This window comes from Solea solea, chromosome 16 (assembly GCF_958295425.1).
Source record: "Solea solea chromosome 16, fSolSol10.1, whole genome shotgun sequence".
Lineage (NCBI taxonomy): Eukaryota > Metazoa > Chordata > Actinopteri > Pleuronectiformes > Soleidae > Solea > Solea solea.
In genome coordinates, this window is record NC_081149.1 from 18,069,836 (window position 1) to 18,087,190 (window position 17,355).

General features: G+C 40.5%; 2 protein-coding genes across 4 annotated transcripts; one reads left to right on the top strand and one right to left on the bottom strand.

The window, feature by feature from the left end:
* Positions 1-1,658: 1,658 nt before the first annotated feature.
* Positions 1,659-5,895, top strand: zgc:55558 (GTPase KRas). Of its 2 annotated transcripts, none has more exons than XM_058654706.1 (5): positions 1,659-1,973; positions 2,520-2,652; positions 3,109-3,287; positions 4,084-4,243; positions 4,342-5,895. In XM_058654706.1, the coding sequence occupies exons 2-5, from the start codon at positions 2,542-2,544 to the stop codon at positions 4,453-4,455; spliced, it is 564 nt and encodes a 187-aa protein (XP_058510689.1). In that variant the 5' UTR covers positions 1,659-1,973; positions 2,520-2,541; the 3' UTR covers positions 4,456-5,895. The 2 variants fall into 2 exon arrangements, with proteins under 2 accessions (XP_058510689.1, XP_058510688.1); XM_058654705.1 differs by having other exon boundaries at positions 1,660-1,973; positions 2,540-2,652.
* A 265-nt stretch (positions 5,896-6,160) lies between these two features.
* pold1 (polymerase (DNA directed), delta 1, catalytic subunit) lies at positions 6,161-15,840 on the bottom strand. Of its 2 annotated transcripts, none has more exons than XM_058654703.1 (27): positions 15,625-15,840; positions 14,407-14,595; positions 13,907-14,020; positions 13,532-13,672; positions 13,196-13,321; positions 12,842-13,010; positions 12,396-12,510; positions 12,127-12,256; positions 11,856-12,022; positions 11,642-11,746; positions 11,339-11,479; positions 11,121-11,231; positions 10,781-10,972; positions 10,591-10,679; positions 10,347-10,463; positions 10,002-10,115; positions 9,705-9,852; positions 9,125-9,220; positions 8,898-9,035; positions 8,326-8,501; positions 7,948-8,100; positions 7,505-7,607; positions 7,278-7,410; positions 6,961-7,074; positions 6,732-6,784; positions 6,522-6,619; positions 6,161-6,415 (listed from the first exon to the last, which is right to left on the bottom strand). In XM_058654703.1, the coding sequence occupies exons 2-27, from the start codon at positions 14,591-14,593 to the stop codon at positions 6,328-6,330; spliced, it is 3,318 nt and encodes a 1,105-aa protein (XP_058510686.1). In that variant the 5' UTR covers positions 14,594-14,595; positions 15,625-15,840; the 3' UTR covers positions 6,161-6,327. The 2 variants fall into 2 exon arrangements, with proteins under 2 accessions (XP_058510686.1, XP_058510685.1); XM_058654702.1 differs by having other exon boundaries at positions 14,407-14,607.
* Positions 15,841-17,355: the final 1,515 nt, after the last annotated feature.

Below are 17,355 nucleotides of genomic sequence, written 5' to 3' on the forward strand. Positions count from 1 at the left end.
GTATATTAAAAAAAAAAAACTAAGTTATTTGAAATGGTGTCACTATTTTGTTGCACAATTGTGTCGTCAAGACCAAATCAGCACAATGACGCATTAAATGTGTAGTTTTACAGTGTTGGGTCAGTGTTGTGCTCTCCTCCTCCAGCAGGACAGATGGATGCTGGATTATCTCTGTGATTTTAGGCAAAGATTAGATCAGAGAGCAGATGCACGCGGTGGGAGAGTGCGTGAGAAACATGGACGTCACAGTCAAGAGGCGTGAGTATGATGGTGGAACAGAGGGTGGGGGCTGTGTGTGCACGTGTGTGTGTGTGTGTGTGTGTGTGAGAACAAATTGTCAAGAAAACCTATCTTTGTGAGGATATGTTGTCTGATCCACCCAACTTTAACAGGCTTTCTGAGGATTAAGAGCTGCATTTAGGGTTACACTAAGGTTAGGGTTAGTTGTGATTTAGTTGTGGTGGTTAAGGTTAGGGTAAAGGGCCAGGGGATGCATTATGTCTATGAGTGTCCACACAAAGGACACATGTGTCTGTGTTTTCTCTTGAGGACCTTTTCTGGTATAATCAATGACCTTGTCGGAACCAGTAGTCCCCATGGAGACCATAAACCCAGTCCCAATGAGGTAGAACATAATTTCTGAGGAAGTTAAATGTTTAAATGTAGGACTAAGATTTGAATTGGTTAGGCTTTACAGATGTATGGAGGTCATTGTAGAGCCATAAGAAGAACAGTTGCACAAACCTGTGAATGTGTGTGCACGCTTCCCGTCAACTGTATTGCAACTGGTGATAAAGCTTAATTTGATATCACCACATTATTTTGGTGGGTAACATGATTGCTTTTATCTGATTTATTTTGAAAGAAAACCCCAGAAGCATGCTATCATGTCTGCATTAACATTTAATATTGTGTTTTTTAAATCTTTTACAAACAAAACAAAAACACAGTTGTCACTCACAGTCACAGTTTGTGATCTTTTTTTTATGATGGCCACTAGCTTCAATGAAGTGACGCAATTTCATTTTATGACCACAAGGGGGCAGTTAATACCCATGTTTAACCTACTTCCTGTATGTACTTTCAAAATAAGATAATTCAATTCCGTGTATCAGTATGTGTATAAATGAAAAGAAAACATTCACATTCTTGGTATTGCTGTTTGTTTATTTATTCACTGTCATGGACATAAATATGTTATATGATGTGTACATATATTATATTCGTTAACACAACTATGCGTCTTCCGCAAGAGGAGTTATAAGACGTTTTGTTTTCATAAATAAAGCCTAAACTTTTTAAACCGTGTAAACCTTATGTAACAAAAAAGCAATGAGTAAAGTAATTTCCAAATTTCAATTAGAAGTCCTGGTGTTGTCTATACTTGCTGTGCTCTTTTAATTATGTTTATTTCGTTGCTTTTTTTTAATGTAATTGCTGAGGTTTTAAATATTGTCTTTTATTTTTAAGGAGCAGAGAGGAACCATCTGTGGGGAGAAAAGCAATGCTGCCACGCCCAATTGGGGCTCGTCCCGTTTTTTGATTGGTCGTGATTACTCACTTTGGGCGGTGCCATAATTTACAGGTCGATTGTGATTGGCTCTTTACAACGTCAGTTTTCTCTGCGGTCATTTCATTGGTTGTCTGAAGACGGTTAACGTGAAAGTCCTCTGTTCTTACAATGAATCACAGCCAAGTCTAAATAACAGCCTGAAAGACTCTTCACTAATTCAACGTAAAGTTACATTTTTGTTGAACAAATAGCGTCGGGAATTAGTCACACGTATAATTAGACACGTAACTACAGCCAGGGGAAGAAGTTGCGGAGTGCTTCCTGCATTTGATATAAGTTAAGTGTTTTTTGAACAAGGAAATCGTGCGAGGCTAACGTAATGTAGCAAGCTAATCTCGGTTAGTAATCTCAGTTATCCATCTGCCAACTCTCTTCTCGCAGACTGTAATCCCACACTGAGGTGAGTTTAAACACTTCTTCTTGTTCATTGGCACTTTTATCGACTCTTGTCACTTTGAAGAAGAGTTAACATGGAAGACAACTAACGTCAGCGGGTTTTAAAATGAAATCTGGGTCAGTCTCTTCGCCATGTCAGTACAGGGAGGAAGAGAGCAACAGGAGGACTTTCCAAAAAAGTCACGTAAACTTAATAAATCAAACCGCTGTCTCACTAATTGAATGTTTAAATTTTGATTAAAAAAATAATAATAATAAAAATCCAAAGGACTACCCTTTTGTAGTGCAAAAAAAACCTTGCACAACAAACAGACTTACTTTTGAAGTGGTGTAAAGTGTTGTTGTACACCATAGATGGGGAAAAAATGGTTAAATAAATGAATCATCTAACTAAATTGCAGTTCCAGGTGCAATAATTGTGCATGTTGATATCACAATGACAATACAATATATATATATATGTGTGTGTGTGTGTACATATGTATGTATGCATGTATGTATGTATGTATATATACACATTTGAAATACATGCCCCATGAATGAGGTTTAGATGTGTTCAATCCTCTCCAGGTATGACTGAGTACAAGCTTGTGGTGGTTGGTGCAGGAGGTGTTGGGAAGAGCGCTCTCACCATTCAGCTCATCCAGAACCACTTTGTTGATGAATATGATCCAACCATTGAGGTGAGTGTTGTCAGTCACCATTGTGGACAGGGGGCATCTCTGAGTTGGTGCCATTTGAGTAGCTTAATCGATTTTTATTTATTAGCGTTGTAGATATTTTTAACTTAATAGATACATTAACACATAGTTGAACAGGTCCACCCAATACTTTCAAACACAACTAAATGTTTAAATCCGTAAGAAATGTGCAGCTCTACTAACAGGTTACTGTACTTACTGTAAATATTGGGAAGTTTCACACATCATTGCCCACCAAAAATGCATTATATGTGGTTTTAAAGAGTCAGGTTTCAGCAGGTTCATTGCAAAACATTTCAATCGACAAGGTCTTGTTGCTACATGACGAAACCACGTAACTATCAAAGAACATGCGAGTCACTGTGACGCAATCCACTGGCTGATTCCACGACATGTTTGGCCCTGCTTGTGCACAATCACACTGGTGCTCTGTTACAGGACTCGTACAGAAAACAGGTGGTGATCGATGGTGAGACGTGTCTGTTGGACATCCTGGACACTGCAGGCCAGGAGGAGTACAGCGCCATGAGGGACCAGTACATGAGGACAGGAGAGGGCTTCCTCTGTGTGTTTGCCATCAACAACATAAAGTCCTTTGAGGACGTTCACCTCTACAGGTATAAGGATGCTTTGAGGTCACATGTGCACTGCAACCAAACTCTTGTATCCCCCTAACTGGTGAAATAATCTGAAGCAAACTCGTCAAAGTTGTCATGTCAGCTGTTGCACCACACTGCAAAATGCATGTTCAAACCACATGGCACTACAATGCTACTTCATGACTAGAAGCACTATCTGTAATGCATATCTAGACAATGTGGTAGTGGAGATAGTGCAGATCAGTTACTGTACAGGCCTTTGCATAATAGATATGTTTTGTTTGTGTGATTTATTCACTTTTTGAACTTGTATCCAGTCAAATTGAGCTTTGATAATAATTTTAATTGCACAGATAGTCAATTTTATTTCCTTTCTTTTTTCAATGTAGGTACACGTCTAACCAGTCATGCATGTTTTGTGATGTGACATTGAAAATATTTAAAAGCAAAGAGCTGTGATTATTTTCAAACAATAGGACCTTCTTCAAATCTTCATACTGTCTGAAAGTTGTGTGTTTTCAAGCTGGGAGGTGGTAATGTTTAAGCCCCCTATGCAGACTGAGCACCGGTTTATCATTGCTAGATGTTGACTCCACCTGTTTCGTCCTGTGATGCAATTATTTTTTCTTGGACGTGTGACTCATGTCGCTCTTGGTGTGAAGAGAGAGGGTGTCGAAATGAATCTCCAAATCAATCGCACTTTTGTGTTCATTTGTGTCACCATTGATATGCAAAGGCATTAACCCACAACTGAGAAATGTGGGTGTCTCCCAGCTTTAAGGCGCTATTGCATGTGTGTGTGCCTCCTAACCAGAGAGCAGATCAACAGGGTGAAGGACAGCGACAGTGTCCCCATGGTGCTGGTGGGAAATAAGAGCGACCTGAGTACCCGCACTGTGGAGGCGCGACAGGCGCAGGAGCTAGCACGAAGCTACAGTGTGCCCTTTGTTGAGACCTCAGCCAAAACCAGACAGGTATGGTGCAAAAATATGTTAACACCTATATCCACTTTGTATGGATGTTTGAGTAAATAAAACATCGTTATGCATGTAAACTCCTTTCTGGTGTGCAGGGAGTGGAGGAGGCTTTCTATTCACTGGTGCGGGAAATTCGAAGATATAAGGAGACCAACCGCAGCAACAAGAAGAGCAAGAAGCACTCTCAGAGACGTTGTTCAATACTATAGCAAACCACACACATAGCACCAGGATCCCTTATGGCACTTGTTTCATGCTCCCTCACTTACAGGTTTCAGGTGTAGCAAAATCCATTTCTACTGCTGTCACTGATTCTACTAACTGTATGCTGCCACAGGGTTTCCCATTAATGAATTTTTTGTGCAGTCACTGTTATGTTTTGATGATCAAACAATGGGAAACTACACTTTTGGATTGAATTTGTCGTTAGGTCAGCATATGTGAAAACTTTAATTGGATAATGTGGTAGAAAGATTTGTGAGAAGTTGTCTTTATAGATACTTGTTTTTTTTTTTGTACGTACAGTATATAATGTGGCCAGTTTGTTTTCAGCCCCGCGTGATTGTAGGGGTCAAGGGTTTACTGCGGTGCATCACTGCACTTTGCGCTGTTACATCAGGTTATGATCTGAACTCAAATCTCCTGGATTTAATACACCGTTCAGGTGAATTGTTCAGTCTACATCAGACTTCACAGAACAGCAATATATAGTTAATGAAAGTACTGTGAGACAGCTTCACCAGTAACAAAATCCTCAGATCTGTGTTCCAGACTCTTTGGTGCACTTTATCCATTTCATACTGTATTTATTAGTGTATAATTTGGGATTAGTGATTAATTGCACTCAAAACATCTTATGTCTTATCAAACGGATTGAGAACTGTGTCAAGAGGCTAGTTGAAAGTTGAGTCCTGCTTCCATAATTTCACGCCTTCGTTATCATTGGAAGTGTCCTGCTGTTTGCACAATCCACCCAGTCGCACTATATTCCAAAGTCCACTTTAGTGCCATTTTTTTTTTGTTAGTCCGTGTGTTGGTGGTGCTTGCAGTTAGGTAACTGTGTTCAGAGCATGTAGTGTGTGCGCAAATATCCTTGTGTTGACATGAAACGATGGGGTGGTTTATGTTCTAAAAAGACCTGGGTTCACGACCCAGTCTGAACCGAGGGCCTTTCTGCATGGAGTTTGCATGTTCTCCCTATGTGTGCATGGGTTTTCACCAGGTTCTACGGGGTTCCTCCCACAGTCCAAAAACATGCAGAAGTTAATTGAACACTCTAAATTGCCTGTAGATGTTACTGTGTGAGTGAATGGCTGTTTGTGTGTTGGCCCTGCATTTGACCAGCGACCTTTCAAGGTGTTCTCTCATGTGGAGGATAAAGCAGTAGACGATGGATGGTGTTCTTTGATAAATACTCACTCTTAATGCAATTGATTTTTACATTTCTATTTTTGTAGTTTTGCAATTGACCAGCATCTGATTTTAAGAAACAGCTGTCCACATGATGTGATTCATATCCAAGATTTCCGAATGTAATGCAATACAAATATTTGATGTGATCAGAACACACCTGTCACTTACAGCTTTGTAAGGTGACAGCACTGTATTGCACTCTTCTGTAACCAACAAGTAAATGTCTGTAGCTTTTATGGCTCGTCTGTTTTGTTAATCCAAGATCAATTTTGGTGTTTAAGACACAGCGATAAAACAAACATGTCAGGCATAATAATCAAGCAGAGTATTTGGGAATTTACCCCAGTTCTGATTTGTAACCTTTGATAATATAAAGCTCCTCTCCTAATAACTCATAAAGAAAAATATATGCCATTTTCCTCCCCTAGTTTGTGCTGAGGTGGAGGAAGATCAGCATTTAAGTAAAAAGGCAGGTATGTGGTTTGAGGTTTAAGAGCGGAATGCAGTCAAATGAGTGATTTATTTATTTTACAAAAAGATACTACCCAGCTTATTCATTTTAGAAAATATAAAAAATAGTGTGATATTTGCATTTTTACAAGCACCAAAAGACAAAGTGAGGAGGAAAAGCAATGAGGTACAAAAGGAAAGAGTTCTACGCCTCTTTCTCACCACCCAAAACGAGACACCAGCTTGCTCTGGTCATCCAAATCTTTCTGAACTTTCTTCCTCATGTAGAAGATGGGACAGTCCCGGCTGCAGAGGAGACATGAGCAACAGCGTTATTTGACAGAAAAGGCCCCCATAAATGTCACTCATACAGTATTATACAAGACAAGTGTGCTTGTTTGGGTGTATGTACCTGGTACAGAGCACATCCTCATGAAGGGAGCCCTGACAACGCTGACACTGAGTCCACAGACGAGAAAAACGTTCTTCGAGTCCGTTCAAGTGAAAGATCTGCAATTTACAGACTAAATGTTAGCAGGAACTCAGACATTTACTTACAGATATTATTGCACTCTGCAGAAATGTTGGAAGTATCATTTATGTCTTTTAGAATCTTGCCTACCTCCTTTTGGTACAGTTCAGACTCCTTTTTCTTACAGAAGTCACACACCGCCGCTGCATTGACACACACACACACGTTAAATTTTGCACATGCAGTATTGGACAATTCCCACCCAAACATAACCGTTCCCTCGAAAATAAATATTTTCCAGGAGGGAAAAACATTACATTTCAAATGAAGTTATTTGTAAACTGACAAAGGGGAAACCAAAGTAGAAGAAAACACTTACTGTCGGTCTTCAGCACAGCTTTGCAGCCGATACAGGTGCTTCTCTTCTGAGCAAATGCCATGAGGCCCCCGACTTTTGAGGTCAGCACGGTCTTGCAGCGCGTGTGGTCACCCTCTGGCAGACGGCACATAATCAAGAGTGACGTCAAGATCCAAAAAGCATACATGTCTATAGTTAGTAGTTAATGCTTTTTAAACGTACAGTGTCTAACATCTGCCACGGAGAGGCTCTTAAACAAATCAATAACAAAAGACGGATTTTGATGATTTTGGGAAGCATTGTGGGATCATGGGAATTGTTGTTGTGTGTGCACTTACTGAGCAGGATGCTCTCTGCCTTGCTTTCTCCCAGGATCGGCTCAAATATTCTCAGCAGTGGCTTGGACAGCTGCTGTTCCAGATAATATTGAGTGTCTATGGGAATGTTGTTCTCCAGCACATAGATCGGGTCCTGAAGCAACAGTCAGACGGGATTATTATCAGGATTTACACTTTCTAAACCAACTAAGACAAAAGATAAATGGCGAAAGAAAACAATTACAGACCTCTGACTTCGTGTAAGCTGCTGCTCCCTTTGCAGCCTTGATGATGACGTAGGGAACTCGATCTCCCAGGTTGGGGGCGCTGCCTGCATCCCTCTTCCTCATCCTAAAATGCATCAGTATTGTCAGTTCACCCACATCGCATGTAATATTTTGACTAATCGATTATTAATCAATTACTAGTTTAATTGTCAACTATTTTGCTTTTTAAATGTGAATATTTTCTGGTTTCCTTAAACACAAAGAAATCAGTAAAACTCAATTTGGTTGGTGGACAAAATAAAACATCAATTCAAGGATTGGGAACATTTTGTGGGCCAAACAAGTACTCGACTCATCAAGATAGAAATTGACAAACATAATTGTTAGTTACAGCCCTAATAGTTTCCCTTAAGACATTATTTAAAATAAAACAGACTGCATGTCTGGTACATGTAAAATCAGACCTTTCTGCCAGCTCCACGTGTGCCTGTTTGCCAGCGTACTCCTGGGCAGTGCGCGTTAGCTCCTTCGTGATGACCAGCTGGCTGATGTCAATGCGATTGCAAAGAAGGTCTGAGATGACTTCTTTGGCGTGAGCCACTGCACCCTGGGGATCCCTGACAACACACGGCATCAGCTATAATTAGTTATACAATATATCACCGGCTCTGGTTCAAGCTCAACCAAGCAATAAGACAGAGGGTGGGATGAAAGAATGTTTTCTTTCTTGAGAAACAAAGTAATTGCAAATGTTTGTTTTTTTCTATTTTTCAAGGCACTATTCAACGGAGTGTATTAGGTCAATTAAAATGAAACTGTGAACGCCATGTGCATGCATGTACCTGTCTATGAGGACTCTCTGCAGACAGGTGCCGATAAGGTTAGCCACCAGAGGGCAGTTGTCTCGGCGGACAGTCTCGATGCCTTTACAGTCCATCTTGTCGTGTGTGTCTTGACTGGAGGAGAAATACAGGCCAGCGTAGCGCTTCTTGTTGATCAGTAGGTATGGATAGTACACCTGTGAAAGTGACAGATCAGGACACTTAAGTACTCATAAGACTTATTTTTTTCCCCATGCTCGATACTTATCAGTGTATTCTATATATGCATGTGTAGTTACTTGCTGAAGAGGAGGCAAGGTGCTTTACTAGCTTCTTAACAGAGTAAAGATGATGAATCGTGGGTAATTAAGGGTCTAGCATAACAATTATTTTTTTCAATTTATTTTTTGACATGTAGTATTTATTTCACATGCAGTGTTTTGCACACCATGTTCACACATGACGTGTGTCTGCTCTGCCATGAAAAATCAGAGTAAAAGGTGAGAATCAATCAATTATGGAAAATAAACACCCACTCGTTCATCATTCACTTGTCTCATCTAAGTCATTGTTACCTATAAATTCAATTGTACCTTCTCAAACTCCAGTTTGATAGGTGGAGTGAAATGTGACGACACCCACTCTGCGGCCTCCTTCCCGACATCCATGGCCTCCTTTACTGTCGCTACTCCGAGCTTCACCATGACAGAGTCTGTGTCCCCATAGATGACCTTAACATCAAACAAACAAACAAACAGGCATGCGTAAGTATGTTGAACATTTCCACCAGAAATAAAGGGGGTGGTCTGGTGTTCCTCACCTTGGCGTCACCTTGGTAACCGTTGGCAATGATGTACCTGGACTCCACCAGCTGTTTGGTTTGTTCAATCATCTGCCTTCCAAAACCAGTGACGCTCTGGATGAAACATGAGGAAAATTCTATTTAGTTGTGTTGAAATACACTTTTCTGTGGCCATGGATTTAAATAAAAAATCCAGAATTTGCTGCCGAGCAAAACTGCTTTTGGAGTTCTCAACCCTCTGCGAGGATGTTGTGTACCTAACTAGGTCGACTTCTCACAACGCAGCACAAGACAGTCTGCTGTGGTTGATTTTATCATCTGCAGTGGATCTTTGCATTTGACTTATCATCCTACAGTTCTTCTCCACCTGTTCTGTGGCTTCTTTTTCAAGCATCATCTTCGCTCTACATCTTTGTTGTCTACTGCTTTTGATCCGACTTCACATCTTTGCAAAAAAACATTTGTGCAGAACCACAATTGTAAAGATTTGACACATTTTTTAAGCAAAACAACAATCATTGGCCCTCTTTTGTCGACATACAGCACGGTCACTTTGTATCACATTATTCCCGGTTGTCATAAAGAATCAAGTACTCACTTGGGAGATCTCCAGGCAGGGCAGCTTGCCCACCTGGGCCCCGGTGAAGCCATACACAGAGTTAGCACTGATTTTCAGGGCTAGCTGACGGCCGTCCAGCACCTGCTGCTTGAAAGGGTCAGTTTCCTTCTTCAGCTCTGTTTTAGCCCTGTGGAGACACAGTAACGGGAAGAACTTCAATCTCTACTTAGGTTTTAGCAGCAACATGGTACAATAGCTGTGTACTCCATTGCATAGTACTATTCACTATACGTGCAGCTCAATTTGTTGTTGTGATGTATTTGAACTAATTCAAACCTCTTTCTGGCAGACAGCAGGTTCTCCAGGATTTCGGGTAGAAGTCCTTTCCTCACTGAACTCTTCACAAACTGATCCCCAGTCGGAGTTTTGATGAAGTCCTCTGATGAAAGACTAAAGACAAACGACCTCTTCAGCTATTAACACTGGACATACTATCAATATATTTGGACATCCACACATTTAACAACGACACACCTCCCCCAACAATTGAAATGTCCCATCCCCCAGTGTTTTTAAATTGCATCTGCTCCAAAATCCTCTACAATAATCCAGCTAACAAGACAAAGCGTGCCAAAACTATAATAATCTCATTGGCAGAGGTCATGAAAAAGAAAAGCTTACCCTAATTTCTCCGCTGAGCCCTTCTGCAGCAGGGTGGTGTAGCACAGGTTGTGCGCCATCATGATGGATGGATACAAGGAGGAGAAATCCAGGGTGGCAATGGGAACACTGTAGTACCTTTATGGAGAGAGGAAGGTGGTGGTGGAAAAACACAATGACAAGTTTGACCTTGAAAACGAGATCCTCTAATAATTTAAAATAACAAAAGTGCCCAGAGAGGAGAACAAACAGCAAACATATTTACCCTTTCTCTGGCTCAATGACGGTTGCTCCTGTGTAGTCCTCTCCACCCTCTGTCTTTACAACAGGCATGACCAGGTCCTGTTTCATGGCCTAAACATGTACAGACGTTACAGACGTTTAATCTTACTGACTAAAATGCATCCAAGAACTTTATCTCCACTGTCAGTCCCATGTGTGTCTGCCTTGGGTACCTGTCGCAGCAACTGGGAGACTACTTTGATTTGCTGTCCTCTTGACAGCAGGTATGTGAGAGGCACGCCCGTCACTCTGGCCATCTCCATGTAGTTAATCACGCACATCAGCTTCTGCAGCAGACGCAGTGGGAGGTAGGCGTCCTTCAGGCAGTATACAGCTAAACGTCTGCGAGTCTGTTCGTTGCCATTCTGCGATTAAGGACGAGAGGAGCACAATGGGTGAGTGACAACGGCTGCGACTGGAGCTTTTCAAACATACCTAAATAAAAAATGCCAGATTGTTTAAATACAGAGTAATTAGGAGAGTCAAATGGGTTCTCTCTCTTTTCAGGTGCACCTGCAGATCAGTGATGATGGAGTGCTGCACGTCTTCCTTCTGTTCTTGCAGGAAGTGGAAACTCACAGCGTTCAGCGTGTATGAGCGCAGTTTATAGTCCCGGAGGAGAACCTGGTAAGACATTTTATATTTAAAGTCTTTCAATCTATACAATACACCACAGATTAACTATATGGTGCTTCAGCTATCAATTATATTTTGCGGAATCAAGTTCTAACCTGGAGCAAATCAAACTGAACCCGGCCCTCCATATTTATGATCTTGTTCTCTCTTCGGCCCATCTGCTTGCTCTGGATGTTCAGGTCTCGCAAGACTGACTTGATTCCTCGCACTCGGCCCAAGTATGGAAACAGATTCACCTGAACACGGGATACAACACATTTTACCATACAAGGTTGGACAGAGGAGTGTATTTGTCAAAACGTAAGGAAGTATTTCTCCTACAGATGCACTTCACAGCAGTAGTTAGAAGCTTAATGCTTCTTGACAAATTGGCCTTTGAAGAATGTGGTTGATCTGACCTTTAAAGCAGCTGCTCTGTTGATCAGGTAGGGAAAGTCAAAGTTTTGAATGTTATATCCAGTGATGATGTCTGGGTCCACCGTCCTCAAGAACTCTGCCCAGCTCTGCTCACGTGGACAGAAAACAGAAAGACAAACAGAGCAACAAAACATTACACAAGGAAATGAATCGACATTTTGTTTATCGCTTCCGTACTGAAGCGGACATATTCACCTGCAGAAGCTGTTTCTCCTGCGTGAAGCAGAATATCTGAGAGCCCACGATGCTGGTGCACGACTGGAGGGTGAACACAGTGCGAATAAAGGGCTCCATCTCACCCTGACGCTGCACCATAGAAGCGATCTGAATCACAGGATCTTTATCCGCCTCTGGGAAGATTCCTGGAGAGAAAATAATGAACACCAACAAGTTCAGCATTTGTCTTTGCATTTACAAAGCATGCTGTGTCATGAGAATCGCTGAGATAAATCGTAAAGAGTCCCACCTTTCCTTCCTGCACACTCAATGTCAAAGCTGAGGACCCTGAGTGGTGCAATCCTCTGCCAATCTCCTTCTGCTGGGTGACTGATCAAATCTGTCCACCCCACATCCACCTCATACTGACACAAGGACACCTGACGGACAACAATCGAGGAAGAAAATTCATAAAAGACCATTTAAAGACTGCGTGATGGTATTTAAAGGAAGTAAACATTGGCCGTTGTAGCATGACAACCAGTGGGTCAGCAAGTTCTTAACATAAACAAGACCTACCTTTCCTGGGTACCGGGAATTTGTTTCCCCCATGCTCTTCTCCTCTCGCACTCTGTATTTGCCTTTAGGAAGTTCAATCCAGCAGCATCCCACCACATCACTGTCTACCATAAACCTGACAACACAGAGAGGTTCATTAATCTGACAAATGTGGTGTCATATTTACTTACTTACTTTCATAATTAATTATAAGGTCTAAAAAGCTGAGATATGTCAGTGGTATATTGTATAATATTATGAATGCCAACAGGTGAGAGAAAGAATAATAATTAGTCGCAAAACCATGTTTAACTTTATAAAAAACATAAATTAAAAGGTACATACAGAGTATAATGTGATTAAAAAAATCTATAGAAATTAGTATTTAAAATGTGTGTGACTTTAAACACCACATGTTATACTATACTGGCTTCATCCAAAAGTATCAGAACTGTAAGCATACACACCTGATTTCAAAATCTATATTAGCCTCGAAGGATTGATAACTCTGGATGGGGAAAGGTCCGAATTTGATGCCTTGCTCCAGTAGCCTCTTAGCGGGGGCAATGAGACGAGGCATCGCCATGGTAATCCGCAAGAAAACCAGAATGCGTTTACCGTGGTAACCATACATGCCTGTAAGAACAGGAAAAGCTTAGATCCACAAATGATGATAAACGCATAGAGAAATCCTATTGTATTATTAAACATTATTAAAACAATAATGTAATAAAATAACGCCTGTAACAGCTTTACCGTTTAAAATAGGTTTGCAATTGGATTTTACATGCTTCACAATGATGGAAATCACTTGTCCTTACTCTCTTTGTGAGTGATGTCCACAGCCAACACTGTGATGGCGATGTTGTCTTTATTGGAGCGCATGTCCTTCAGCACAGCAGAGTTCAGTTCTCTTTTAAATTCACCCAAGTAATCAGACGTGAAACCTTTTTAAAGTAAACAGAAAGAGGGAGAATTGTGTGATTCATTAGAATTAAACATGCTGCCTATAAAGGTGACAGATTCAGATGACTGTTCTGCTGAGAATAATGAAACGGCAAAACATAAAAAAATCTAATGCACAAAGCAAAGGTGACAAATAAATAACAAGTCTTTACACTCACACCAGCATATTAACAATAATATCCAGCACTCACCACTTGGTGCAGGAACATAGAAGTAAGGTGCAAAACCATGGACATGACAACAAACGCTGTTGCCGCTGTCGGTCACCCCAAACATACGAATGATCGGGACTTTTCCCTGTGATTGGCCCGGCATGCCCGCCACTGCAAAATCTGCATAACACAAAAGAAACCGCATTTGAAACTATGCCTTTGCACATGTTAAGCATAAACTGTATTCCTGGGTAAGACAATTAACCCCTACACTGCTCCTGGTCCCTGTGTTGGCAATGCGTGAAGGGATGCGAATGGATGAATAGCAGTATAAAGCACTTTAAGTGGAAATCAAAGACTACATAAACAGACCTTACAATTCCAGATTCAACACAAGTTCTCTTTTGCAGTTACCTAAATAATAGTCCAGATCAATCTGCTGAAACACCAATGTATCAGATGGCGGCTTCAGTGAAGGGGCATTAGGTCGTTGCCAGCGAGGGTTAAGGTTTGCTGAGAAGAGGTCACCTGAAAGAAAAAGACGGAATAACAAAGCAAACGTTAAATATTTAGCATGGTGATGATAAAGACTGAGGATTGAGAGTCCTGTCAAAGCTGAACCAACACAATAATATTCCTTTCCTGGGATGATGATCATCTGTGCCACAGTCACCATCTATTATTATTATTGGCAGTGGCATTATTGCCAATGCAAAGTAACACATACTTAATTTCCTTCATGATAGGATTAGGATTATGTAATAGATGTAAGCATAAGTGTGTGAAATACTGACTTAACATTAGATGAGTGCTATGTGAGTTCAAAGTTTTAGTACGTCATGTGGTTATTGAGTTATGGAGATTATAACTGCGCGTTATTAGCATTTCTTATTCCACCTGTGACTGACACTCACCAACAGGAATAACGTCGTGGCCTGCCTGTCCTTCCATATCCTCTGCCTCCATCTCAGCTTCGTCAAGCATCAGCAATTCCTCTTCAAACTGTGATGGACTGTCTTCCCATTCACTGGTTGATTTACCCCGTTTGGCCTGAGACGCGCCACCCTTAAACGCGCCACCATTGCGTCTTTTAAAATCCATGCCTACAAAAAAAACTATGTAAGGACATTTTGGAGAAGGTGATTAGCGAGGAAACAGTGAAATAACTGTTCAAGAAGACACCAGTAATAACAGAGTTATAATAAAAATGGATGTTTTGGGAAGTCTATATTAACATGTCATCACAACCTTAAGTCTTAACGCTTATAGTCCTTGTAATGAATAAATGAATGCTGGATATAGTAGACTGACGGCAAATGAAAGTGAAAATAATGTAGTCACAGATAACATAAAAATAGTGTGTGGAATTATTTTTTTTACACAATATTTACTCATCAATAGTGCTAAGAAATTGTGAAACGTTTGATGCATGTGTCAGATGGAATAAAGTACAGTAAAATGGCAAAGGGAATAATAGAAAAATATGAGGGGGGAATTAGTTATGGAAGATATAAAGATGTAATAACTCATGTTGGTTTGTTGGAAAAATAATGTTATAAGAGGGACATTATAACAGCTGTCAAACAAAGTGTCGGAAGACACGAGACATTAAGCAGACTTAAAAAGCACTTCAATCAATTGTACTGAGAAGTAATGACAGCTGTGTCAATAACTTGATAAAAGATGACAAACAAGTGATATTCTGATACATGAAATCATGCATTATTGGAGAAAAGCATTAGAATGAATGTCGTGTTGTTGTCAGAGAAGCACATCTATTGTACAAACTATAATGTCAGCCATTAGAGGAGTTGTTTCCTCTCCAAACATGTGCATAGTTACAGTCACAATCCTGGACATAGCTCGCGAGATCAACGCCAGTTAGATGCGCTAACGGCAAACGTGAAAACAGTGTAAAAAAAACACTGCTCTGTTGGACATGTTATCGATTTAATCGATGTGGGGTTTCTTTTAAATCGAGGACATCTGCTTTGTTTTTGTTGCGAGCTAACGTAGCCAGCTAGTAAGCACTCGGGGTTTACGCTAATTACACACAAACACAGCGGGACTGACCTACGTGAAATGTGTCACCACCGGCTTCTACCGTGTCTAAGTTATAAACTCATAAATACCTGACAAAAACCCACGTCCTCACTGCAGCAGTACACTGACAACAGCTCCCGCCACTCGTCTTCAATTTGTGAACTTTCACCGGAGAGAGCGCGCGGCGGCAAAGTTCCGCTCTGTTCCTGTGCGCAACGATAAAGGATTGGACAATTACGTCACGGAAAAGGCGGAAATGCAGGGCGTATAGAGGAGGAAGTAGTCGTCACCTATGACTTTAAAAAGACCGTGGATTGGCGGCAAAATGACGTCAGAGCGTAAAGGAGGGAAAATTATGGAATTAGATTTGTGTCAATATTTGCCACAGAGGGGAAAAAAATACTTATGCTTTATCATAATTTACCAAAAATGTATTATTCTTTTTATTCTTTTTGTTTAAGGCGTGTACGTTAATACATGGCAAGTAGATAAACAGATAATGATAACAATAATGATAAAAATAAAAAACTCTTTTGATATTGCACATTTCAAAACATGGTGACATTGTGCTTTAGAACAAAGCCATCTAACCTTTATTTAACCTTTACAGACAGTCACATAATCTATCAAACCTAATACACATTCAAATGGTGACACGTTTCTTTCTCTCCCTTGTTGTACATGATTTATGGAAGATGAATATATGACAGTGAGTTTCAGTTGTTGGTTAAAAATAAAACATGATTGATTGATCACATGTTGTATCTAGAAAATGCTTGTATTACTGTCTCTGCATGTTTTGTTGACTAAACCCATGATTCTCAGCCTGTGAGCCTCCTCTGGTGGCACTCGGAGGAAAAATCAGAAATACTGTTCTACTGTTTACATCAGGGTGTGTGATTGGAGCAGAGCTGAGGAATTTTGACCAGGGTGTGTAGAAAATCAAACAAATGACAAAAAATAAAATAATAACATTAGAGTCACCTTATCTCTCACTCCATCTTAATCTAACTTCACTATACCAGAGGGTGAAGTATATGTGAGGAAGAGGAGGAGGATGAGAGAGCAAATTATCTTATTAGGAATAAATCTGCTTCCTGTCTGTAGCTGACTTTGCTCAGCCTATTTACACCACTGTATTTTATCATTTGAGAACCACTGGACTAAACAATTACTCCATTCATTTAGAAGATAATCAGAAAATCAGTTGTGCCTTGTTCACAGAGGAACATATATATATATATATTATGACCCAGTGAATTGAACTAACAGTGATGCTGATGATCTGATTCATGCTTATTCATGTTGTACTTTTCCTTCCTAAGTTGGTGGAGCCTTCTGTTCACTCCATCCAGACACAGACTGACACTCCTGAAGCTGGCAGGAGGATAGTGCCATGCTCAGTGACACTTCAGCACTGCAGGTTTTCTGTTGTTTTTTTTGGATGGGGTATCGAGACATCATGTGACAGTGGGCCCATGTGCTTATTTTCAGCAGCTTCACCAATATAGACCCTGACTCAGCCCATGTGATCTGATCATAGGTGGGTAGACATTGGGTTAGACACATAGCAGCCAGAGGAAAAATAGCTATAAGGTTAATATAGGATAACTGAGATATGTAGAGGGATTGAGTGTTCATTTGACTGTTATTATTATCTTACATTTTTAACAATGAATGAATGAATGAATGTTTCAAACTCCATGACCCTGAAAGGTAAGCACATTCTCTCCCTCCTCATAGGGAAAAAAAATCGTCCATGTCCTTTCTTTTGAATGGATGAAAGAATAATTTATCAACCCCTGCAGCGCATTGTAACA

Coding starts and splice junctions, on each gene's coding strand:
- zgc:55558 (XM_058654706.1), top strand. CDS start 2,542: ATGACTGAGTACAAGCTTGTGGTGGTTGGTGCAGGAGGTGTTGGGAAG. Junction 2,653..3,108: donor AATATGATCCAACCATTGAG/GTGAGTGTTGTC, acceptor GCTCTGTTACAG/GACTCGTACAGAAAACAGGT. Junction 3,288..4,083: donor GAGGACGTTCACCTCTACAG/GTATAAGGATGC, acceptor CCTCCTAACCAG/AGAGCAGATCAACAGGGTGA.
- pold1 (XM_058654703.1), bottom strand. CDS start 14,593: ATGGATTTTAAAAGACGCAATGGTGGCGCGTTTAAGGGTGGCGCGTCT. Junction 12,023..12,126: donor TGAGTGTGCAGGAAGGAAAG/GTGGGACTCTTT, acceptor TTTTCTCTCCAG/GAATCTTCCCAGAGGCGGAT. Junction 10,464..10,590: donor GTCATTGAGCCAGAGAAAGG/GTAAATATGTTT, acceptor CTCTCCATAAAG/GTACTACAGTGTTCCCATTG.